The following is a 24,578-nucleotide window of genomic DNA, read 5'->3' on the forward strand; positions in this document are numbered from 1 at the left end:
TTTCATTACACATACAGGGGCTCGCGTCCTTGTGAGCTTCGATATGAAGATAAGGTAGTTGTTTTGTCCTCGTCATTTTCGATCATTTCCTTCGTCTTTTGGTGCTTGTTGTCCCTAGACTATCCCTACCCCAAAATAACCCCTCCCACCTCCCATCAGACAGTCTTTTGCGCCTAAAATGGCTGCCGTAGTTATCGACGGAATTTCCGTGGTAGATTTTAGTGTGCTTAGTCTGGAAAAGAAGAATCCCTTGACTGAAGTAAGCCAAGACATTCAAGGGCTTACAGATCAAGTATACTATGCGTTTAGTACTATTGGTTTTGTGTATTTTAGAAACCATGGCATCACTCAAAAAATGGTAAGGTCTCCTGTGAGATTTATTAATAAAAGCTTATTTATATAAGAAAAATGACGTTATTTGAAATTTCATGACAATAGAGGGTTGAAGATGCGTTTGACTGTAGCCCTAGCTAGATGCATAGTCGTGTTATGTTTTATTCGACTAACTAAAGTGATTGTTAAGATCAAGGTTAATTATGAATAACGCAATGAAAGAATCAAAAGACGTGTGATCACAGGTGGCCCAAGCTCTGTCACAGGCTCTTTCACTGTGGAATATTAAAGAGTTTGTATAGTGGTTTAGTTGGACTTGCTTTTGAGCTCCGTAAATGTAAAGTTGTGTGAAATAATAAAAAAAATAAAGTCTTACCTTCATAGAGAGTAGTCTGTATTGTTCTTATCGCGATTTGAGGCCGTTTCGATGTGTTTTAGCTTGACGCCCTAATCACCCCCGAGTCACCGGGCACAAGATACTGGAAGGTAGGAAACTTCTGTTGGCACATGCTCTCCAAAATCGCTCGAAAACAACACTTAAATACTTTCCCTTGAATCAAAACTTGGCAGCACGAACGCCAGATAGTTTCCCTTTAAGTTCACCGAAAAAAATCCCACAAAAGTTGGTTTGTCGAGCAACCAATCCAGCGAGAATTTCAAATTAACGGCCGTTCTGAATTCTTCTAATGCGTGGAATATGCGTGGAAGGAACATGTTGTGCAGCTGAGAGACCGTTAATGCGCGGTCAACCTGGACCCTAGTCAACTCTCTCTCAACGGGTCCCCCCCATAGTCTTCCAACACCAACCCTTCACACATACTAAGGTACCCGGTATTTCTGTTGTTATCAAGTATAACAAGAAAACAGTGAAGTTAAGATGGACAGTATGAAGTTAAGATGGACAGTATGAAGTTAAGATGGACAGTCAAAGACTTTATATCTTTGACTATTTCACACAACTTTACATTTACGGAGCTCAAAAGCAAGTCCAACTAACCCACTATACAAACTCTTTAATTATCCACTGTGAAAGAGCCTGTGACAGAGCTTGGGCCACCTGTGGTGTGATCTGCATTGGAAGACGAGAAATGTTGAAGAGGGTGTGGGGATACAAGCAAGTCGAACAGAAGCGCTACACTTCCTAGAAATTCTAGTCCAGAACGGATATATCTACCAAAAGATAATTTTGGCAGGACAGATGTAAGAAAGAGGTTGAAAATAGCATTCTATATGGGATACCAAAGTATCAAAGGGACAAACTGCAGAGGATCCAGAATATCGCTGCTCGTATGATAACCGGAACACGAAACACTGACCATATCACACCTATTTTAAAGAACCTACATTGGCTGCCAATCGAAGCAAGAGTTAATTTTAAGATATTACTTATAACTTATAAGATCTTAAATGAGCAATCTACTAGTTATTTAGAACCTCTTATACAAGAATACCACCCATCAAGAACACTGAGATCATCAACTCGCTTACAGTTACGCATCCCACCTATTAAATCCAATTCCTATGGTGGACGCGCTTTTTCAGTATCTGCACCGAAACTATGGAACTCAATTCCCGAATATATTAAAAGAGCGGAAACATTAGAAACATTCAAAACTAAGCTTGAGACATTTTTTGTTTAAAAAACATTACTGTTAATTAATTACTTATTCTTATGTCTTAATAGTCTTTTGTTAGGCGCATTGAGATTAGAAATGCGCCCTATAAGCATCTATTTTATTATTTATTATTCATTAAAATGTCACTTGTACGAGACGGTCCTTCACCCTAAACGCACGAACTGTGACGTAGTCCGCTAGTTGACTGAAAAATGATCATTAGAGCAGATCGAGATGACAGGAGGTGTGACGCTAGCTCTGGGTGCTAAAAATTGATGACCTTTTACCGTCTAACGTTCAGCCGTTTGTTAGTTCTAGTAAAAACTATTTTCGTTCGTTGTGGAAAAGATATATCCTGAGGAGAATCCTGATTTTTTTCCACTATCTACACGTAGGAGATTCCTAAAATTTTTTTCCACTATCGACACGCGCTACATTGATATCGCTATCAGCTCTAAAACTAGTTACGTCTACGACGGCCTCATAAGTGGATATACTACAGTTGAAGCTCTCATAAGCGACCACTCCGAGAATTAAAAAAAGTGGTCGCAACTAAAACTGGTCGTAATTATAAGTTATAAAACTTAATTAGTTACCCTGACGACAGATCTCAACCTTAACAACAACATGTAATGAGCTCTATTGATCAGTACATGTAAATACGCGCTATATAAATTTGTAAATTATTATTAAATTATTATTACCCGACCTTTGATATGTTTGTTATCTTTAGGAAACAATAGATCTTTGGTAACCACTGCTAACCGTCAACCTCACGATCCGCGAGAGAACCTTCATTAAGGAAATGAGAATTGCAGAATTGCAAAAGCAGGCCGAAAACTTTCTTGATTGTTAGAAAGATCGAGGCGATGAGGCACTGCCGTGGAACATGACGGGCTCATTTACCAACTATGTACTAAAAAGATGTGTATGCGACATTCAAGAAAGTCAGAAACTATCTAAATGCTACTTGATAAGTAACAGTTCAAAGCCAACGCATTTAACATAGACTTAACTTATTTCTTTGCAGATTGATTCTGCCTTTAAGGTATTTGACACATTCTTTGAGTTGCAATTTGCTGTAAAAGAGAAGTACGCAGAAAAAGAGGGAACATCCCGTAATGGCTGGGACGCCCTTGAAAGAGAAAGGTGTGTATACTCACATACTTAAGTTTGAAGTGTTGGATTACTGAGGAAAAAAAATTTTTTACTATGGTCCTTTGTACAGCCCGAATCCAGAAAGACCCGGAGATTTGAAGGAATCGTTTGACTTTGGTTCCTTTAGCGAGGAAACTTTCGTGATCTTTTTTTAATTTTTTTCTTGAAAGTTAAGTGATATTATGGATACCATTGCTAAAATGCTTTATATAGTTCTCGTTACTTTCCTCTGACTTGTGTTGCGTCTAAAGCCGTCGACACACCTGTGCGGCGATTGCGTGTTTCGATCTTGTGCTTCTTCTTAACATTATCGTACCTTCCTCATCCAACTATCGCTGTTTCTACTGTTGCCATTATGTATCCTCTCTAAATCTTCTCTCCGCTATTAGGCATCTTTCACCGTCACCAAAAGTCAGTAACTGCCATTTAAAAATATTCTTGCGGAAAGCCAGGGTAATATTATTGAGTAATCCCCTAGACAAAGTCAAGAGGATTATTCAACAGTATTCACTTAGCCAAAGGCGAATAATTGTTAAGTATAATTGCTCAGGTGCTTTCGAATATTGGTGTTGATTCGTTATGATGTTGAAACCATTGTTACAGGTGTTTTGATTACTCGTATCAATATAAACAGCCTGTCTCCACTGGAATTTCACAGGTTTATTTTATTCAATTAGCAAAAACTCCATTTTTTTCTGTAGAAAAGTGTTACTTCTAACTTAATAGCATCTTTTGAACTTTCTTCTATCGCGTTTATCACTCCCTCGCTACATACATTCACAGAAAGCGAGGCAACCATCTTTAAATTTAGCGCTCCTGCTATAATCACCTCGCGGGAGGTAATTATAACGAGATATGACGCCATCCTCGACCAATTAGAGCGTGCATGTCTATAATCATGCACGGGAGCAACTATACTTAGAAGTATTATTCCCCCTTAAAAAACGTTAATACTTGATAGGTATTATTCAGGTTAATTGGCAAGTATCGTCATTAGGCGTTATTAGTCATTTATTTTCATTGTCATAAAATATTTATTCGATTTCTTTATGGAACATTTAGCCTCCTTAGCATTCTCCGCCACTCGATATGACTAACGATCTTGGCAGATCATCAAATGTGTCACTAGACATCATTTTTCGTCGTTGGACATTCACTCTCCCTTGACTTCACTTGCCATCATCAGTTTAATTTACTGAAATCAGTTACTAGACATCATTCGCTGTCATATAAGCAGTCATTCACCGCCCCAAGACACCACCATTCTTAGATTGATATCATTTGCCGCCATTTTATATAATTCAGTTACCGTCATTACCCTTTTAGGGGTATTAAATTAATTTGGTTCCGTATTTTTAACAGGTAGTTGAAAACTGCATGCTCAAATGAGTATTGGTCTCATTGGTAAATTAAACACTTAAGATTAAATTTCGTTCGAATTTGAATTTTTGAACGAAAGTATTTATTACAGATCTGGCCTGATATGGATGTGCCAAATTTTCAAAACACTGTAACCTCCATTCATCAGTATCTCTTGGATCTTGCAACTAGGGTTCTGTCCGTTATTGCCATTGGTTTAGGAATGGTAAGCACTTTGATCTCATTGTAATACCCATTGTTGGCGTTCTATGCAAACTAAAGGAAATTGCGTGTGTATCTACTTGTTAATTGAGAAAATTTGTTTAATAGGCCAATTAAACGATACAAAGTAATGCTTAATAGATAATAGATCATAGTACAAATTTTATCTTTCTGTGGTTGTACGTAGGAACTCCTAGCCACTTAAAAGACTGCATTTAAAAACTTCCGGCCACCGATTTTTGCCTCCTATAGGAGGCGCAGCCTCATACTGTTATCTAACTGAGTGAATAATACAGTGAATATATGAAGTTCATCCCAGTCGAATACAATGAATATATGAAGTTCATCCCAGTTGGCTTGTTAGCTCAATTGGTAGAGCGCTGCACCAGTATCGCAGAGGTCAGTGGTTCGAATCCCATACAGGCCTGATTTTTTTTCTGGTCTGATTTTCGCTATTGCATAAATAGCGCTATCTAATGCGAAGGATCGTGCATCATACGTATGAGTGAATAATGGTGACAATAGAATACTGAACTTCACAAGAGGCCGATTTTGGATTTTGGACATCAGTGTCCAATTTTGGATTTTGGACACTAGTGGCCAATTTTGGATTACGGACTTTTCCAAACTTATCAACTAGCATGTTCAAAGGAATAACTCGTTGGATCTTCGGCGAGTCAAGGTTCAACGTTAAAGGAAGAGATCAGTGACAAAACGGCAATAACTAAGTTTAACGGTTTTAATTTTTATAGATTTTTAGTGACTTTTCTCTTATTTTAAATAGGAACCTAACACATTTGTCGATGAATGCAAAAAAATGGGAAACTTTTCCGGCTTAGATACAATTATTACCCAATGATAGCAGATATTAGCACTGTGAAGCCCGAGCAGATACGCTGTGGGGAACATACTGATTATGGTGGTATTACACTCCTGATTCAGGATGATGTCGGTGGACAGGAGGTTAGGAAAACTCTTCGCTTGATAACAGAGGCAAAAACTACCTTCTTTCTTTTTCAACGATTCTCGCCGAAGTCAAAGGCGATATAATGGAATTCAACCTTCGGAGTTTTATGTGTTCACTAAGGTATTTTGCTCTTAATCAGATGCTGCCAACAAATCATGGTGGAGAACTTGGCACATTTTTGAACGATATTATTACAGCTTGTACTTATTACTTAATGTAGGTTTCAAACATTAAATATGATGGAAAATTTGTACCTGCTACACCCATGAAAGGGATGGTTCTGGATTGGTGGCTTGATGCAGAGATGGACAAGTGACAACTGATTTAAATCTACGGTGTGCCCTGTAATTTTTTGTATAGAATAAAAACGAAATCGAATAAAAGTGCAAGTGTGAAACTTAAGACAGTGAAATCGCATTACTCAAATTTCATACGTAGCGTGGGTGTTTTGAATTGAAATTTCCTTCAATATGCGATACTACATTTGAAACTCAACCAAAATGATAGAAGGAGGAAAAGAAGGAACGGGTAAATAAAAGTACAGGTAACGGCGAGGAGATAAGCAAGAAAGCCAACAAGCATTGAGCAGACGGAAAAAGCAACAAACGACGAACCTACTAACCAGGCAATAGAAAAGGACGATAGATAAAATGATCACTCTAAACAAAAACAACAACAAAAATAAACAACAACAACAAATTAGAAAGTAGCAGCAATTCTTCCTCAGCTCTCTATATCGATGGTGATAGTTACATTCCTCTAAAATTCTTTTTTTCTTCGGAGAAAAAGTTTACTCCTTTATGCAGCCTCATTAATATTTTATGGTCAGTCGAGTGCGAAAGAATCTCTTTTTAAAAATCCTAGTTTAACTCTGTAGCCATTCAACAACTTATCATGAAAGGATCCGCCCAGCTTTGTACTTTATCTTGCAGTTTGATTGCGAGTTACTATCTAAATCATGTATAGCTAATCCACAATTCTTATTATACTGTCATCAGGTTCACCGTGTGTTGATACCTGAAGTTGAATTCCAGCGTCGCTTACCTCGACGCTCATTGGTGCTTTTTGTTGATCCAGATCTCAGGACACTTATAACATGTTTGGATGGCTCAAACAAGTATCCACCGATTACAGCAAGAGAATGGTTAAAAGGCAAACTTAACGCAACTTATCCCTACTGAGAGAAGCACGAGGCTGTGATGTATGAGGTCGTTGTGGCTTGAACGCCACACCTCAACCATAGAATCGAGGAATTTTGAGCAATTTTGTACGAAGGCTAATTTTTCTCTCATGTTTGCCGTAGACACAAAGAACATACGTGATCGTATTGCCCATAGTATTTTAAAGCAAAACTGATTGTTTTGTGGATCGATGTCTTGAAAACAAATGACACGTGCTGTGAGAGACATCTGACTTTTCAAGGAATAGAGCAAATATAAAGGGGTTAATATTGTCTAAAACTTTAAAATGTTGGATCTGACCTAAAAACGCTAAAATAGTATAAAAGTTAAGTTTTCGAGACACATTTTTTCTTCTGTATAAAATGTATTTATTCATTTTTCATTCATACGATGAAAGGTAGCCAGACATTAGGGAGGCGGAGAAAAAAAGATTAGATTTCCCGGCTGAAAGTTAAAGGGAAGAACGAAATCAATGCTGACTGTCATTTTATCGATGACCCGGCTAAAAGTTCAGATATTTTCACTCTTTCGAGATACCTGATAGTCATTTTCCGGGAATGATCTCCATTATGACGTCTCATTTTCAACAATTGTTACTTTTTAAATAAAAGTCCTCTCTCAATACCTTCTGAAATGAAGAAATTAATAAAAATATAGAAAGTTGCCGAATAAACTTTGAACAATGACCCTTTCAGAGCGGTGACTAGCATCTTATTTCTCCCTATGACACCACCCCTGATTTAAGCATTTAGGTCACGAGATGAAAAGGAATTGATCACCAACTAAAGAGGCTCTCGATTGTCAAACAAATTCTCCTTGTCAGCTCCTTAGGAAATGTATGGAGAACAGTTTAGAGAATATGGTTTTAAAGAGTCTTAGAGAAAATCACATCAGGAACGAACTAAAGACCGAGTATAAGATGAAAAGAGATTGGGAACTAAAGCCTGGAACATTTCACCCAAGATGGCTACCGACGAAATACCCGTTGTGGACTTCAGTGCTTTGAATTTAGAAAACAAGGATCCTTTCAGCGAAGTTAGTAAAGAAATTGAGGACCTTGCTGATCAAGTTTACCAAGCGTTTAGTACAATTGGATTTGTTTATCTCAGAAACCACGGAATTCCTCAAGAAATGGTAAGCGACCTCGACCTCTGACGAGGTGGTGGAAGGGGATTGTCGTCACGAATCAAAATTTGGGTTTCACAAGTCACGAATACAAATGAACGTTTCTACGCCACTTCAAGATGGTAAAAAACTGTACGAAGGAATGTCCTTAATGTCAACTAGTGCTTAACAAATAAAAGAGTCGATGTAGCTTTTCAACTATTATAGATCTTTTCGAGAGAAATACGCTGCATGTCCCTCCCTTCCTAGGAGAGGAATATCTTTGCAGCATTTACTTGTAAGAGGTGAGCTATAAGTACTCAAGTACAACAATACCATGAGGGTATGGGTCGTGATAGATCTGTTGATACTTTTCCGTCAATTTTCTGTTTGTTATACCTCGAAGATTGACACCGTTTTCAAGACGTATGACAGGTTTTTCGAATTTAGCCAAGATGTAAAGGAAAAGTACACTAAGGATAAAGGAACGTCTTCAAGTGGTTGGGATGCTCTTGAGAGAGAAAGGTATGCGGTACCTTGCAAGTAGAAACACGCGATGTTAACATTCTCCTCAAGTTTTTCAGTCTCTAGTTCCAGTCTATTTATTTCCAAGTTCTGATGCGAACATGGATGTGCTCGCTCCTTTCTTGTGTTTCTCTGTGAAGTCTCCCTCGGCTTCCCGTTATTACATTACTTTTGTTTACCTGTTTAAGTACAGCCAGTACCAACAAGCGTTTTTAAGAGGCTACCCCAAGTGATTTCCCCTGCTCTGAACTGCCACACATACTGACCATTTATTATGTAAATGTCAACAGTCCAGGGTAGATAATTAAGTAACGATTGAAGTCTTTTTTTGTCTCACTTATGCACAGCACTAATCCAGAGAGACCTGGAGATCTCAAAGAATCATTTGATGTGGGTGCAGTCTATGATGAAAACTTTGTGAGTAGCACTGCATCAGTTACTTTGCAGAATGAGTTTATTGTCATTCTATCCATTAAAAAATCTTCCAAGCTCAACTCTTTCATATAGGTGTGATCTCCCAATGGACAACAAACAGATATACACACACACTTTTGATTTTAATGACAACAAACACATTTCAGTTTGCCAAAAACAATCCTTAATTGAATAGTTTTACATGTTGGGAACTTCATCTGGTTCATTTTAAAACAACTTTTTCATGGCAGAACTGGCCCAACAAAGACATTCCCACTTTCCAGAGGACTGTTACCCCTATATATGAGTCCCTAATGGCTCTTAGTGAAAGGATGCTGTCTTTAATGGCTATTGGCTTAAAATTGGTAAGTGGCCTTTAGTTTGATTTCCATCTTAAGTCTGTTTACGAGCCTAGTGGCCCATTAGGTCGGTTCTTAACTCTGTTTTCTGTAGCATGAAGCGACTAGGAGTATTTCTACTCCCTCCTGGATGGGATGTCAGTCCATCGCAGGGTTACCCCCAGCATTAAATTTGCCGGTACCCATTTATAAACCTGGGTGAAGAGAGGCACTGTGAGAGTAAAGTGTCTTGCCTAAGAACACAACACAATGTCCCGGCCGGGGCTTGAACCCGGACCACTTGATCCAGAGTTGAGTGTACCAACCATGAGGCCACCGTGCCTCTACGATTTCCATCTTACTTGAGATAAAATTTAGAGTTTGAAATCAACACCTATTTTGTGTAACCAGTACTGCATGTTGTATTATAGCAAAAGTAACTTCCAATCATGATAAATACAATTTGATCTTTTGCAGTCACATTTGATTTATTAAAATCACATGTTATCTATGATAATCTTTAGATTTCGTACAGACACTCTCTCTAAGCATAGAGGTCCAAAGATTGACTATAGACTGATGCAAAGCATATCCTGTTTTGTTCATTTGATAAAATTAATTGAGTACCATATCAAATTGTGCTAAAAGTTTATTAATCAGTTCTGTAGTTTTGAATGTGCTTTCTGCTCTGCTACTCTGCCCTGTTCTTTAAGTTACTCTTTACTCCATAGATCAATTTAAAGTAACAGCTTTGATTGAAAACTTAGTGTTACATTTGCTGTATGTAAACTCTATGTAACCATATATTTTTGTAACAAGGAGCCCAACAAATTTGCCTATGCATTTGAGAATAAGGGCACATCCTCTGGCGGTACTCAGCTCAGGTACAACTACTACCCAATGATAGCAGATGTCAGCAGAGTGAAGCCTGGGCAGATACGCTGTGGGGAACATACTGATTATGGTGGCATTACGCTGCTGATTCAGGATGATGTTGGTGGGCTTGAGGTAAGGATACGCGGTAAATCTTTTTTTTAATCCAGGGGGGACTTGTACTTGGAAGACAAAAGCAAAATAGTCCCCATTCCACAATTAAGACCTCATTTGTCCAAATTAAATCTTTGAACCTAAACTTAAAGGCTGAATGTAGAGTTAAGTGAAAAAAAAGTTGCAAGGTGCATGTATGGTGTTCAAGAAGAAAAGGTTACAACAATTAACAAACAAATTATATGTACTGTTCAACACAATTGTGATGCTTGCATTGTCATCTGTAGAACTCAAGAAAAAAATCCTGTCCAAGAATTTTCTATTAGTTTTGATTAATATCATAATCAATTGTACTTATTGCCTAATACAGGTTTCGAACATTAAATATGATGGGCAATTTGTTCCTGCTACACCCATGAAAGGGACAGTTCTGGTAAATATTGGTGACTTGATGCAGAGATGGACAAGTGACAGACTTAAGTCTACTGTATGTATCTAGCAGATAAGTGAGAAAATTTCATAACAGCTTCTCTGTTTGTCCAAATGTGTACTCGAACATTTTACAAAATTAATATTAAATTTGTTACTTAAAGCTTAACTGTACCTTGAAATTGCCCTGTTTTGTGTGGGTGTGTTTATTATAATTATAATTTTGCAACCTTTTTTCTTTATTCTTTGCTCATTTATACTTTAACAGCAATTCATTTATGTACTCTAATAACTTAAATGACTAGACAGAAATGGACAAAGATCAGTGCACAAAATGTGGATGGGGTTGAAACACTAGAAGGAGATCTAGCTAGGTTCTACCAGCAAAGAAGATGGGTTGAACAAGATTATATCTCTTAGTTAAGACAGGGGCACAATGGTAAATGTGCTGAAATTCTGGTTGCATGGTTGGGTTCAGACTCTTAACTATCACTGCACCTCTCTCTGCCAAGGAGTATAAACGAGTTCTGGAAAATTGCCAGGGAAGCATTATGAAATGCTGGAGGGTAACTGTGCAATTGGTTAGGATCCCTACCATACTCCCAGTATTTCATACTATGGAAACTGGGGTAAGCTCTGGCTGGCTGGGTGGACTACTTTGCTCAAGTACAAAATTTTGTTCACCTTATTTTAACTTTTCCCACTGCTATCTTACAAGGACCATGAACTTGCAGCGTGATCTTTGTAAGATTGTCTGGACATATAGTATAATCAGAACATTTTTCAATCTTCTTTCAGGTTCACCGAGTACTGATACCTGAAGTAGAACTTAAGAGGCGCGTACCTCGCCGGTCATTGGTGTTTTTTGTTGACCCAGATCCATCTTCACTAATAACTTGTTTAGATGGCTCAAGCAAATATCCACCAATAACTGCCGGAGAATGGATTAAGGGAAAACTCAATGCCACATATAGTTACTGAGAGTGAGGCAAGTGAACCTAAACTTCACCATCATGCCTAAGTAATTTGGATTTTGAACAACTGGATAATGTTATTTTTATCTCAGTGAAGAATATAAGTTTTACACTCAACTATTTATAGGCTGGGCCTTTAGGTGTAGAAATTGATCCAGGTTTTTTATCACTAAAATCACATGTTGCTTGGTGATTGGTTAGACAGAACCAATGTCACACTGTTAGCCAATCAAATTTAACCTTCAGTTGGTTGATTGCATTTTGTTGTACTTCAGGAACTTACCTTGCTTTTTTTTTTTTTTTTTACATTTTATTTTCATGGTTACCTATGATGTTTTTTCATTTGTTCTATCCGACCAGTGTAGTTAGTTTAGTTTTAATTTTATGACATTCAGTCATAATGTGTACTATGTTAAACAGTTAGATTCCATGTAACTGTGCAACTGTTCAGTAATACATGTGGATGGTAGATGAAGTCAAATTTGGTTAGTACAAAAAGTGTCACATGGATCTGTTCCTTGAAAGTCCTGTTAACTTAAAAGGCCGGAAGCCATATCTCAATATTAAAATTTTAAGATTAGAGGTGCAGGCTCTGGCACCCTTACCAGTTTGATAAATTTATTGTTAAATTTTCAATCATTTTGAAACCCCATCTTGAATGAGGACAGAACAGCTTGACAGGCCTGTTAAGGTACTAGGATCTTGGAGAAATGGGCCCCAGGGCTGCAGCCAAGTGTGTCACTGATGCTCTTCCCAAATTTTGATGTTCTCTACAAACTCTTTCTTTACAAACCCACAGCAACAGAGATCCTAGGTGTTCTATATGATAAAAAAAAAAGCAAAGATTTGTTAATGGATATGTCATCTATGCATTTGTCCTTCAATATATCATAAGAAAGAACTAATCAAAATGCTTGTATGCCCCTTTAACTCCTAAGATCTGATTGTAAATTCTCCCCTCTAGCTGCTACACATGACCTCGTAAATTAGTCAGGAGAATTTGGTGTTAGATCAGGGCCGGGTTGTTCAAAAGTTGGTTAAGATAATCCAGGGTTAGTGTGAAATTTGATTTCAGATCTGAAAGCTTTAAAAGAAAACTCAGTTTGATTAAATTTTTCTACACTTTGATGATTAAGTGCTCTAAAAATAATTGGGAAAATTATCTCAAAGCGGCTTTTGTACAGAGAAATATAGAAACCTGTGTTAAAGTTTAACCCTGGGTTAGCGCTAATTGGCATTCGAACAACTGGGCCCAGGAGAACAACTCTACCTGATAAGTTTGAGTTCTCTCATTACCTGTTTGCTGGATGATGTATTGAAATTATAGGGAGAAGCTACATGTTAATCACTTCTGAGAGTTAAAGGGATAATTCAACTTGTCATATATAATGCTGTCACTACTGACTACACATTTGAAATAATTAGAAACTTGTGTAGGATTTTTGGATTTAGCACTTATACTTAATATCTTACTTATCTTGATTGAACTGTGGAATGTTCTTGATCCGTGTTTGTAAATTCTGGACTAGGCAGGCCAGTCTATAAGAATCTAATAACAAGCATTCATTATATACATTACAGTCAGAAATAATTTATGAAATTGTAAGTAACAAGGATGAAGTTTACATAGATTGTGTTCTTTTCCAAGGGAAAGAAAAATATCAATAATTGAATCTGTGAAAACTTTTAAATTGGATCAATAAACACGTTGGAAAACCAACAAATCTAGCAATAATCGCCAAGTTCGAAAAGGAAATTTGTCTTTTTTAAGTCTTCCTTTTTGATGACCTAGGCTTCGGAAATAAGGTTATTGTAGTGTAAATAACAATTACCACGACTTTGCATGCGATATCTTTTGATATAATTCAGCATGACATTTTCTTGGTGTGTCACTTCGTAACTTAATGTTGCGCAGTATTTTCCGAAGAGCATTAAAAATGTTGCTATCAATCTTTTCAACTCCACGGACTTAACATAGATCGATAAGACTTTGAATAAAAAAAAAAAGATATCTTTTACCATGTTACACGACACGGAAAGGAACTGTGCGCTTCAGCGATCAGGTGGCCAAGAACCAACTGGTTGAGCGATGATATTCCATTTTACTGCGTGTCTCATCAGTCTTAGATCAGGGATGATGTAAAGATTTGGTGAAGACGATGTTGAGCGTCAATTGAGACGCAGACGGGTGTATCACTGATGTACTGAGGTCTTGTTCTGTAATCTACAGATGAAGAGACACATGGCAAACTGAATCTGTTCCTCAAGAAACTTAAACCAGCATAAAAGCTATCATTTTTTCTATGGTCTATCTAGCGCTAAGTTTATTTATGTCTAACGTAATTGTTTGGAAAATATATGCGCATTTTTCTTAAGGTTGAATTTATTAAGGAAAGAGATGAGTTGTTTTTGAGGCACGAGTGGGTGTGTCATTGATGCACTCAACACATTTTAGCGTCTTCTCTCTTGATCTGTCACGTAGAGAGATCATGGCTAAATGGAATCTGTTTAGTTTTAAAAACAATAGAGAATTGTTTGATAACCTGCTACGAGAATAAGCTTTTAGATCCTTAGGGTGAAAGGGTTATGCGTCACAGATGACGTCGAAATGTGGTAAGAATAAAGCTGAGTTGAACTTGAGACGTAAGCGGGAGACGTATCTTTGTAGTTATTAAAAAACACATTTTGGCGTCTTTTCAGTCTGTTATCTATGGAAAATAGAATACCTTTAATTTTGGCAAGGAACAGACATTCAATTGTAGAATATTAGAAGCGTTGTCTTGCATAGTGCATCATAATTAAAAAGAGCTCTGTTAACTATAAGTGCATGTTATCAAGCGCGACGTTTTTAATTATCTACATGCCCATTGATAACTATATTTCTGCGCATCCGTTCAATTTGTGATCACAAATAATTTTAAAGTGTGGTGGCCCGTTAAGGTAAACGCCTTCTCAGCCAAACAAAGAAGCGAAAAAAAGATACGTAAAGATCCGCTCGTATACTGTAGAAGACTTAATAAAGGCGGGAATGTATTTTCGCTTAGTTACAAATTAAAAACTGACAAGTTGGCTTGAATTAATTTTCGCGCAACTCACTTCTTGTTGTTTTGCAAGATGTAAAATGCACTGATAACCAATTACAGCATCTTTGTCAGTCATCCTTAGCCAGTATAATTTGATCACTAGGAAGACGATTATAAAAAGATTATAAAGAGAGATAAGGCAGTCACGCAGGAATGATTTTCGCACATTTTTTTGCTTTTAAAAAGTATTCCACAGTAGTGTGCGACCGTCCTCCGTGATCTGTAGCTGAAGAGACCTAACGGGAGTTCAAGAGATAATTGGTCCATGCTGAAAATTTTTTAGCTGAACTTTTTCTGCCGAATTGGGATAGATAGATACTCTATTACAAACACCTTGCAGCCATAAGCTGAATTACGGAATATTTACAAATACAGATGATAAAGAAAGAAGTATAAAATATTACAACTTCGTCATTAAGAAAGAAGGAAAATTATCTACATCTTATAAATATGGCTAAAAATAAAACTGTTCTTCAAGCGCTTGGAATTACGGTTAGATCGCACCATGGTTAGATCGCTGCAACCAAAAGTTAGATCGCTCCAGTCGAAAGTTAGATCGCTCCATCAAACACGTTACTTTGCCCCATGTTGTAATGTAAAGTTTCACTTACCACTGATCTTTAAAGATTATAGGTGACAATGTGTCTTGCAACGATTCGAGTACATCGTATTCACTCTGTCCTTCAGATTAGCCACCGAGCTACCGATGTATATTTAAAGCGACGATGGAATAAATGATCGTGGAATAAATTATAACGTTATAGTCTGACGAGTATTGAAAAAGATCATTCAAATGCAAGTACTGTCCAGTGTCCTTTTTTGCTGTTTGATGTAAGGAAACTGAGAAACAATAAAGTAGATTACACTTCGTGAGTCCCTTACGTAAGGCTATATTTCATTTCAAACGCGCGCGAGCGATCTTAATCGATTGTTAATTTAATGAACCATCAATTTAGATATTTTCATGTCCCATGTTAGTTACTAGTAAAAGGTGGCTAACAGTATCGTCTTCACCACAAACATATCTGTTATTTAATATGTGACGTGCATTCGTATCAGTAACAGCTTATTAGTGTGTGATATTTTACTCATTGTACTAATAGTGAGAAATAAGTTTACAAACATTAAAAAAACTATTTTTCGCCCTTCTATCTTCCATCAACGATTCTACCTTGGTTTTCTACGTGGAGCGAAGTAACTTATGTTGGGAGCGAAGTAACTTATTTAATGGAACCATCCGGCTAACCATGGCGCGATCTAACCGGATACCTTTTTACCCAATGCAAAGATGACTCCAGAATCTAAAGAATAAAACTGAAACGTTCGTGAGCCGTTAATCTCGCAAGGCAGATGTATTTCCGCTCAGAAGAGAAGCGAGAAACGGAAATACGTCACAAGGTGTGTTCGCGAGCCATTGAGACTCAAGCAAGTGTGTCCGGCGAATGTTCTTACTCCATTTTGACGTCCTCCGTAATTTATTGCCAAAGAAACGATTACTGTGTGGAAACATTTTTAAGAGCGCTTGCTGAAGTTTTATGTGTAGGTTTAGCGTACTCGATAAAAGATGACAGATGAATGTGGTGAGAACGAAACTGATTAGCTTTTGAAACGTAAGCTTAAATGTTAAACTATTCCTACTGAACATATTTTTAGGTTACCTTACTCTTCCCTTAGAGAATCTGACATCATTTTCAAGACGGCTTGTTATGAACGGAAGTTGTTGTAAAGAGAAAAACGATAATTGAATGACGTCGGTCTTTTGTCTATGCTTTTAAGATATCTCAAGATTAGTCACACTTCAATAATCAACTTCAGTAATCAACTCGCTATTTAAATGTAGCACCACAAGAGTAGTGATGCTCAGTTCGGTTGCATGACTGAGAACAGGCCATGAACACGAGAAGTTGGGATTGAAGTTTGATTGAAATTGACATACGATTTTTGTTTTCAAAAAATCTCGTATTAGACGTATATTGTATTGGCACAAGACTTACCTTTATTTTCGAACTTTGCAAAGAGGAGGTAAGATTGAAAGATTTCTCCTGCCTACAAACGAAAGTAAGTGTAGTTGATGCATGAATCTTGCCACTATATGTGTTCTGAACAGGATTCTGAACCCTCCTCTGATAGCATGAGTATAGATATCTGCGTAGGGAGATGCCTTGAAATGCTTTATGTATCGACCCAGCTATATTTGTGCACCTTTCGAAATTAATTATTCATTGTCGGGTTTGGTGCCGATTGTACGCTGTAGGATTGCTCATGCTATTTACTTTCTATTTACTATTATTTACTATCTATTACTATTTATTTACAATCTTAGGATATTAGTCTATTTTCATAAGCAATTCTTGGTGATATTTGGCTGTTTTTTTTCAAGAAATTTTTGTGGAACTTTGAATAGCTTTGTGGCTTTCCCTGGTTACATTATTTTTCTTATCCTCGTCGTCGATTGAATCTACCTAACTGGTCATACTCGAAGGCTACCCGAACTACGCGCAAGCGTTACCTGAAGTACAGTAACCTGAGTCATTCAACAGCTCGCCCCAGGACCTCGCCTGAAACCTTGGATCAAAATGGCGGCTGCGGCTTGTGCAATTCCGGTGGTAGACTTCAGTGCCATGAGCCTTATAAACACTGATCCTCCGGACAAAAACAGTCAAGCTATTAAAACCCTTGCTGATCAACTTTATCAAGCTTTTAGTACAATTGGATTTGTGTATCTTAAGAACCATGGAATTCCACAAGAAGAGGTAAGTTTGCACGTGTTTTCGCTGTCCGAGATTGTTTTAGAACTCCGGCAAGATAAGTGATAAACTCATTATCCAACTATGCTTCGTATAGTACAAATAACGCACGAGGCGTGAACAAATATCACGCGATATTTGTGCTCGAGAATTATCCGCGAAATTCGCCTGCGCTGAAATAACAATTTGGACAGTTAGATTTGGCCTTACGGGCTCGTCAAAATACGGCACAACTCATAAAAATACTCAGCGATACTACACAACAAAACGTCTAATAAGATATATGTATCAGAGTAAAGAAGAAAAACAAACATAAAAACAGAAAAATTAAAGTCGAGTGCTTGTTGTGGTTTCGACGTGCTACCCCTAAATAACAGAACAGAAATCAAATATTAAAAAAAATTCAGATGAGCTAGGAGTCAATTTAAAATTTGTCCACTCAGCAAAATCATACTTCGTTCTGCATACAATTCTTGGATAAAGGAAGAGAAAATGGTGAAAACAATAAATTGCCTTTGGGACTACGGCTTTGTTTTACAATACTAGTGCACGGTTATATGGAAGTCTTTCCGTCCACTGTTTTTTCGTTCCTACTGAAGTGCAGAAGAGAGGTTTAACAGCTGTTAACAGTATACAGTGCAGCTCAAAGAAAGGGGACAATGCAGATTATTTTATACACTCATCTGACCAGTCTGCATTTGTAAACAGACTACAGTTGAACTTCGATCATCCGGACCTTGATTATTTGGACTTTTTCTCTAGACCCAATTTTCTCATGAATATTTATTAGTCATGATCAAGATCCGTCGCTATATTCTTTTTTAAAACTACCGCATTGGAAAGTGAAATAAAGGCAATGTTCCTCTTTAAGACAAAATGACCTACTTCAATATTTTAAGCCAATGTTAAAACATCTTTCATTAATTTTAACTGTTTAATACACATGTGTAGAGGTATTCACAGCAGACAGTGAGGATGTAGGTAGACCAACAATTTGTAAATTTATGTTTTGTTTCACGATTAAATGTTGCTTTCTTAATTAAATCAGTTTTGGTTCCTCATCAACATTAATATTCTCAATTATCTGGACCCTCGATTATCTAGACTATTTCATCTAGTCCCAACTGGTCTGGATAATCGAGGTTTGACTGAATAACTTTAAAAACGCCTCTAGACAAAGTCTGTTTGCTACTGTTATGTGGTCATACTGATAAGTGTATGGTCTTGTTAACAATAAATTTAATTTCCATTTTTTTTTTCTAGTTAATGTTTATTTTTTTTGTAAGACCAATAAAGATAGTCAATTTTCTGACTAAATCAATGTCAGGGTTCAACGATAGTCTATTGGACATCAACATTCTTCAAATTGCCTCAGTATATTTCGCTTAACCTCCTGGTTAGCTCAATGGATAGAGCGCCAAACTGTTGTGCAGGAGGTCGAGGGTTTGAGCCCCGGCCGGACCAACACTCAAGGTCTTAAAATAATTAAGAAGAATATACTACCTTTCTTTAACATCAAGAAATGGTTAGATATTCTAGTCTTCTCAGATAGGGATGAATAAATGGATGTCACCATCTCCTGCAGGGTTAGGGGTAGGAGATGTTAATTTCCCACGCACAAGATTGCTGTGTGATGGATGTCCTCCCCTGGGGTGGGATGGGTGGGTTAGTACATTAATTGTAAAGCGCTGTTGATCTGTCATTGTAAATAGCACTCTATAAGAAATAAATTATTATTATTATTATTATTGTTATTATTAAAAACTAGATCATTGGATATTGCAATTCAAAACTTTTTATTGGCTGAACCATTATGGTATATCAACCAATTAAATACCATAATCTACAAATATGGTAAGCATACGTGTCAGCTTGAAATTAAAAGGGAGCTAAAAATTTAATAAAATTTAATAATATAATTTAACGTTTTTGATAAAACAATTATTCCACTCGCGCTTGTTGGATATGAGATGATTATATATAGCCAACGTGCGCTCTTGGAATAATTGTTAATTATTGTATTTCATGTCTATACTCCTATTAACCTTATCTCTTAACCTGGCATGTTATCAAAGAGCAACTTTCCCAGGTTGTCTAGGAGTCTCCTGGATACAAACTGTACAGTTGTATGTTTTGGTCTCCTTAATTTAAATCTTCGTGGTTAAAGTATGGGTGGCACTATTTATTTATTGAATTAGGCACATTATCTCCATATAAATATAGCATTTGCTGTTTGTTGTAGGGACTGTCATATTTATTTCTAATCTTTTATGATTTTTGAATAAATGCATCCATTTTAGTGACTTTCAGTTTTGAAGTTAGTGACAACCTGTCAATGTTTTGGATCAGAATAAATGAAAAGGGAAGGGGGCACATGTCATCCAAGATATTTCTGAATTCAGAGGCTGATGTAGCTGTAATGTTGACTACATTGAGTTTAGAAGTGTTGCCAGCATTGCATGACAAATATTTTTTTCTGTTTTCCTTTACTATTTTATAGTTAGATGCTGTATTTAAAACATTTGACAAGTTTTTTAGTCTAAGCCCTGAAGTGAAAGCAAAGTATGCAAAGAAAAAAATCACATCACAACATGTCTCATCTCAAAATGGTTGGGATGCTATAGAAGTTGAAAGGTATGTGATACAATTGAAATGTATTTGAAGTATTCAGCTCTTTAGGAATTTTTTTAAACTTGTGCAGACATTGGTGATACAGAGATTGGTTTGATGCACTCCCTTTGTTTGTATGGGATCTATTGAGAGGACAACTTAAACAAGCTGTAAGGGCAAATGGCGAACATTTCGTGATGCAATAAAATGTTTATTATTGTTTTCTAGAACAAGCCTAAACAGACCTGGAGACCTCAAGGAATCTTTCGATCTTGAATCATTTGATGATGGAACTTTTGTAAGTCTACCTTTTTTTGTTTAAAAAAATATAAAGGTGAAGAATGTGGTTCAGGATGTTAAAGCCTTTGTCAACATTATAAGCCCTGGGTTTCCTGCTGCTGACTCGTACTAAGAGGTCTGACATGCATTGATATGTGTTAGTTGGATTGCATATTATACATTAGTATATGTATGAGTATTACTCACCCCTGATGGTTAATGCATCCACACTGTTAGGGCTTCTCTTACTTTTCATGATATAAAGGGAGAAGAATTGAAGGCTGTGGTTAGCATGCTGGATTTTGGGTTGTGAGGTCCTGGTTTGAGACCTTGGTGGGTCACAATTGAACTTGTATTAAGTGGCACTGTATTAAAAGGTCACCCTGTATTAAGAAGTTAGCATTCAAAGTTCCAAAATTTTTACCCCTTAATGCTGTAATTTTTACCTCTATTAAACAGTCACTTCTATCATGCAATCACTGTCACCCTTTACTGAGTCCCAAAAGCCTTTTTGTATTGTCTTCCACCTGTATTGAACAGTCACTTGAGGCTGAACCACTTAAATAAAACTAAGAATTATCTTTTAAGAAAAAAATGTATGCATTTTTATCTCCCAAAATCAATTTTGGCAATATTGTCAATCAAGTTTTTGTACATTAAGTGGTCAATTAAGGCATAAGATGGCAATTTTTAATTGGTTCTTAAAATACTGTGGAACCCTATTTTGTGGAACCTGCATTTAAGTGATCAATCTGTATTAACTGGTCACCTGGCCTTTCCCTGTGGGTGACCTATTAGTGCAAGTGGAAACAACAAAGCTTGGTATGCAGACTAAACAAGCTGTTTCAGTTGTTGCATTTTGTTGTCAATTAAAGTTCATTCATTTGGCACTATGCATTGAATGTTAATTATTTATGTCCCTGTAGAACTGGCCTAGTGCTGAAGTACCACAATTCAAGAGCACTGTGAGCTCTTTTTACAAGTCTATGAGTGATCTTGCATTAAGGATTCTCACTGTAATGGCCATTGGTCTTCAACTGGTATGTTACTGTTCAGCAATGGAGATGTCTATTGGAATGTGCACCAATTAGAAAGAATTACCAAGTTTGGCCCAGTTCCCATCTTACCTGGCTTACTTGTCAAGTTGGTAGTAAGAGTGACCAAGGATGTAGTCTTGTTATCTTTCATGATTTAAAATAGTTGTTAGTAAAGCTTTTCGTGCCTTATTTCTTGTAGGAACCCAACACATTTACCAAGTTCTTTAATAAGGTAGGAACCACTGAGGGTGCAGTTCAAATGAGGTTTAATGCTTATCCCAAGATATCAGATCTAAGTAAGGTCAAGCCTGGCCAGATCAGATGTGGTGAGCATACAGACTATGGTGCAATTTCAGTCCTGTTTCAAGATGACATAGGTGGCTTGGAGGTAAAGGAATGCTTGATGTTATAGCTTTGAATGTGACTTTAAAGTTTTTTTCATTATATTACACTGTCACAGTGATAAAACCATTTACCCATGGCCTTAGATAAAGCATTAGTTGCATTTTTGGCTGAAATGCCTGGAATAATATGATATCTTACTCCCTAAGGTACATTTTCAGGGCTTCTCCTTTGCCCCCCGTGGTCTTCAGCCTGGTGAATAACAAGTCACACAATCAAATACAGTATCTAGACAGTCTTGTTGTCACTTCCTTTAATCTTTGCAGATAAAAATTATTGTATTCATTTCTAGTACATGAGCATAAATTGCAATTTTTTGCAATACACATCCATATTTGTACATGTATAGTTTCTTTATTCATCTATACCCCTGGGGGTGGCAGAGGGGGGGGCAGTATGTGTGAGAGAGGGGAGCTCATTAGAGAGGGGCTCACTTGGGAAGGAGTATTAAGAACCTTGGAAACCTTTGGGTAAATGATGATGCTCATATATTTTATTTTATCCTTGTACCTATTAATTCCCTTCTGTTTAAACAAATTTTAATATGATGGAAAGGTAAAGCTTGGTGTTAATAGACACTTTCCACCTTTTCTAAAAAGAAGCAAAACAAAGCAAAATCAAAATTGAGTCAGGTATGTCCTTACTCTGAGACCACTGAATGTACTGCAACATTCACAGAGGATAGGACAAAATTAATCTTTTACCAGTTGAGAATTTATGTATTTTGAAGCCAAGCCATTCAAAATTTTGAGCACTCAAATCAGGGCCAATTTCATGGCCATAAAGGTAAAAAATTTAACTGACACAATGTGAACGCCATGGTTATTAAGAAAGAGGCTTACTTGAGAGAGGTGGTTCATAAATTCTGTTTAAATTGGCCAGGCTTTACCAATGAGAATAAAAGTAATAAAAGTTCTTTTGAATATTGTCGCACTAGGTACAAAATGTCAATGGCCAGTTTATACCAGCCACGCCCATGAAAGGCACAGTAGTGGTGAATATTGCAGACTTGATGCAGAGATGGACAGCTGATAAGCTTAAGTCAACGGTACTAAATGTTCCTTTATTGGCTAGTTTGTTGACGAGTCTTGTTGATATTAAATATCGTTTATTTGAGGGTCAACAAGAACAAACTTAGCTTGTGCAGCGAGCAATGCTGTTTTTCGGCTATACAAAATGTAGTATGTTGGTGTAATGTACTTAGTTTTGTGCTACATGTGGCTTTAATTTTGAGGCTCAGGGTCATGTTTTTAGAGAATCGCTCTACATATAACCAGCTCTATACAGTAGCTTGCCTGTGTGGTAGGTACTTGAGTACACGAAAAGGTAAATAGAGGTTTTTCCTTTTTCTTGCACAGTGCAATTATAGTAGTGAATATATAATATTCCTTCTATCTGCAAGAGATGCTTTAGCTGGCTGTATAGTGCTCAATACATAAAGTAGAGCATAAATGGAGATAGTAAAATCGACAACGAAACAAAGTTTCCGTGACTCGTAGTTTCATGCTTTCGCAATCACCGTCTGATGATTGCGAAAGCATGAAACTACGAGTCACGGAAACTTTGTTTCGTTGTTGATTTTACTATCTCTATTTTTCCTTCTATGAACCAATTTTTTGTGGTGTTCAGTCAAATTACTTTACACCGATTGTTACTATTACCTTTTTTTTAGATGTGGAGGTTCTATCGTCTTCACTGAATGTTCAGCACTTTTAGATCAAGTAATGCTAAGATCTTCAGCTACATGTACATTCAAATCTGAGAACCTCTTGTTTTTTGCTAACCTAATTCTCTCTTGTAGGTACATCGTGTGTTGATTCCAGAAGCTGAACATAAACACTCCGTTCCTCGCCGTTCATTAGTATTATTTGTCGACCCAGACCATGACACACTAATTGAATGCGTGGACGGATCAAATAAATATCCACCAATCACATCAGGAGAATGGAAGAGGCGAAGACTTCTGGAAACCTACACCGATTTAAAAAAATAATCAACTCGACCACCGCAGACTTGGGGAACTGTTATTGATATTTAGTATGTAAGAGTTTTCTTGTGCATTCTCTTCTCCCGTTAATTTCGTGTCACGCTTCCCTCCCAAAGGTACTTGTGGTTCATTTCATCCTCTCTTCTTCACTTAAACATTTTGTTTCGTATGGTCATGAATATCCTCAGTACTTACTCAGTATTTATTCGGTATAAAATGGCGTGCGTGTTGGTTAAATTTTTGACGCACCATTTATTTCGTAATATGAACAGTAAAAGAAAGATATTTTTTCCCTCTTGTCACGAGCGTGGGGAGCCCTCATGTAGAAACATACCTCGTCATATTATTATGTTTACTCAAAATTTCAGCAAAAGTCGCCAATGGGTGACCAACAGATTAAAGAAGAAAAAACAAGGAAAAGAGAAAATTTGAAACATTTATCGATCCTTGTTCGAATTTTCAAACGATCAAACGCAAACAAACTGTTCCGTAACTCTCAAATACACCTAAACCTCAGATGAACAGTGATCAAGTCTAACTGATTTTGTTAGATAACATAAATATATCTTATTAACCAAGCGCGAGGGCCGTACTGGGAGAATATCGGCCAGAGGTCTTGACAGTACGGACCGAGCGAAGCGAGGTCCGTACAAAAAAGACCGAGGGCCGATATTCTACCAGTACGGTCCCGAGCAAGCTTGGTTAATAAGTGATTTATTATACGACTGAAGTTCAAAGGGACACAAGAGCGGTTTCATTAGGGACAGTGCCCGGTCCAATACTGAGAGAATATTGACCGGCAATAGAGCATTTTGATTGGTTGATT

At 37.1% G+C, this 24,578-nt stretch overlaps 2 protein-coding genes, 1 long non-coding RNA gene and 1 pseudogene across 9 annotated transcripts in view; 3 read left to right on the top strand and 1 right to left on the bottom strand.

Moving 5' to 3' along the window:
* Positions 1 to 21: 21 nt before the first annotated feature.
* Positions 22 to 6,836, top strand: LOC111336611 (uncharacterized; annotated as a pseudogene).
* Positions 6,837 to 7,768: 932 nt separating this feature from the next.
* On the top strand, positions 7,769 to 13,344 carry LOC111336631 (uncharacterized). The gene is made up of 7 exons (XM_022942756.2): positions 7,769 to 7,970; positions 8,347 to 8,465; positions 8,813 to 8,882; positions 9,131 to 9,244; positions 10,037 to 10,225; positions 10,575 to 10,691; positions 11,432 to 13,344. The coding sequence occupies exons 1-7, from the start codon at positions 7,800 to 7,802 to the stop codon at positions 11,612 to 11,614; spliced, it is 963 nt and encodes a 320-aa protein (XP_022798491.1). The 5' UTR covers positions 7,769 to 7,799; the 3' UTR covers positions 11,615 to 13,344.
* Positions 11,896 to 16,032, bottom strand: LOC111336632 (uncharacterized). 3 transcript variants are annotated; one of them, XR_015994122.1, is made up of 4 exons: positions 15,862 to 15,986; positions 15,302 to 15,530; positions 13,627 to 13,831; positions 11,896 to 13,156 (listed from the first exon to the last, which is right to left on the bottom strand). It is a non-coding gene; the product is annotated as an uncharacterized LOC111336632 (long non-coding RNA). The 3 variants fall into 3 exon arrangements; XR_002695444.2 differs by having other exon boundaries at positions 15,302 to 16,032; XR_015994119.1 differs by lacking the exons at positions 15,302 to 15,530; positions 15,862 to 15,986 and having other exon boundaries at positions 13,627 to 15,291.
* Positions 16,033 to 16,160: 128 nt separating this feature from the next.
* Positions 16,161 to 24,578, top strand: part of LOC111336630 (uncharacterized) — a 9,392-nt gene continuing 974 nt past the window's right edge. Inside the window, exons 1-8 of one of the 5 annotated variants that reach the window (XM_088741511.1) lie at positions 16,161 to 16,300; positions 17,071 to 17,443; positions 19,938 to 20,071; positions 20,276 to 20,345; positions 21,253 to 21,366; positions 21,563 to 21,751; positions 22,703 to 22,813; positions 23,567 to 24,578. The exon at positions 23,567 to 24,578 is cut by the window's right edge and continues 974 nt beyond it. In XM_088741511.1, coding sequence (XP_088597637.1) covers positions 17,267 to 17,443; positions 19,938 to 20,071; positions 20,276 to 20,345; positions 21,253 to 21,366; positions 21,563 to 21,751; positions 22,703 to 22,813; positions 23,567 to 23,758 — 987 coding nt within the window. In that variant the 5' untranslated portion in view covers positions 16,161 to 16,300; positions 17,071 to 17,266 and the 3' untranslated portion in view covers positions 23,759 to 24,578. Of the gene's footprint in view, positions 16,301 to 16,513; positions 16,749 to 17,070; positions 17,444 to 19,937; positions 20,072 to 20,275; positions 20,346 to 21,252; positions 21,367 to 21,562; positions 21,752 to 22,702; positions 22,814 to 23,566 lie in introns of those variants that run through there. The other 4 variants (XM_088741514.1, XM_088741517.1, XM_088741505.1 and 1 more) reach the window with 4 other exon arrangements.

This window comes from Stylophora pistillata, chromosome 1 (assembly GCF_964205215.1).
Source record: "Stylophora pistillata chromosome 1, jaStyPist1.2, whole genome shotgun sequence".
NCBI lineage: Eukaryota > Metazoa > Cnidaria > Anthozoa > Scleractinia > Pocilloporidae > Stylophora > Stylophora pistillata.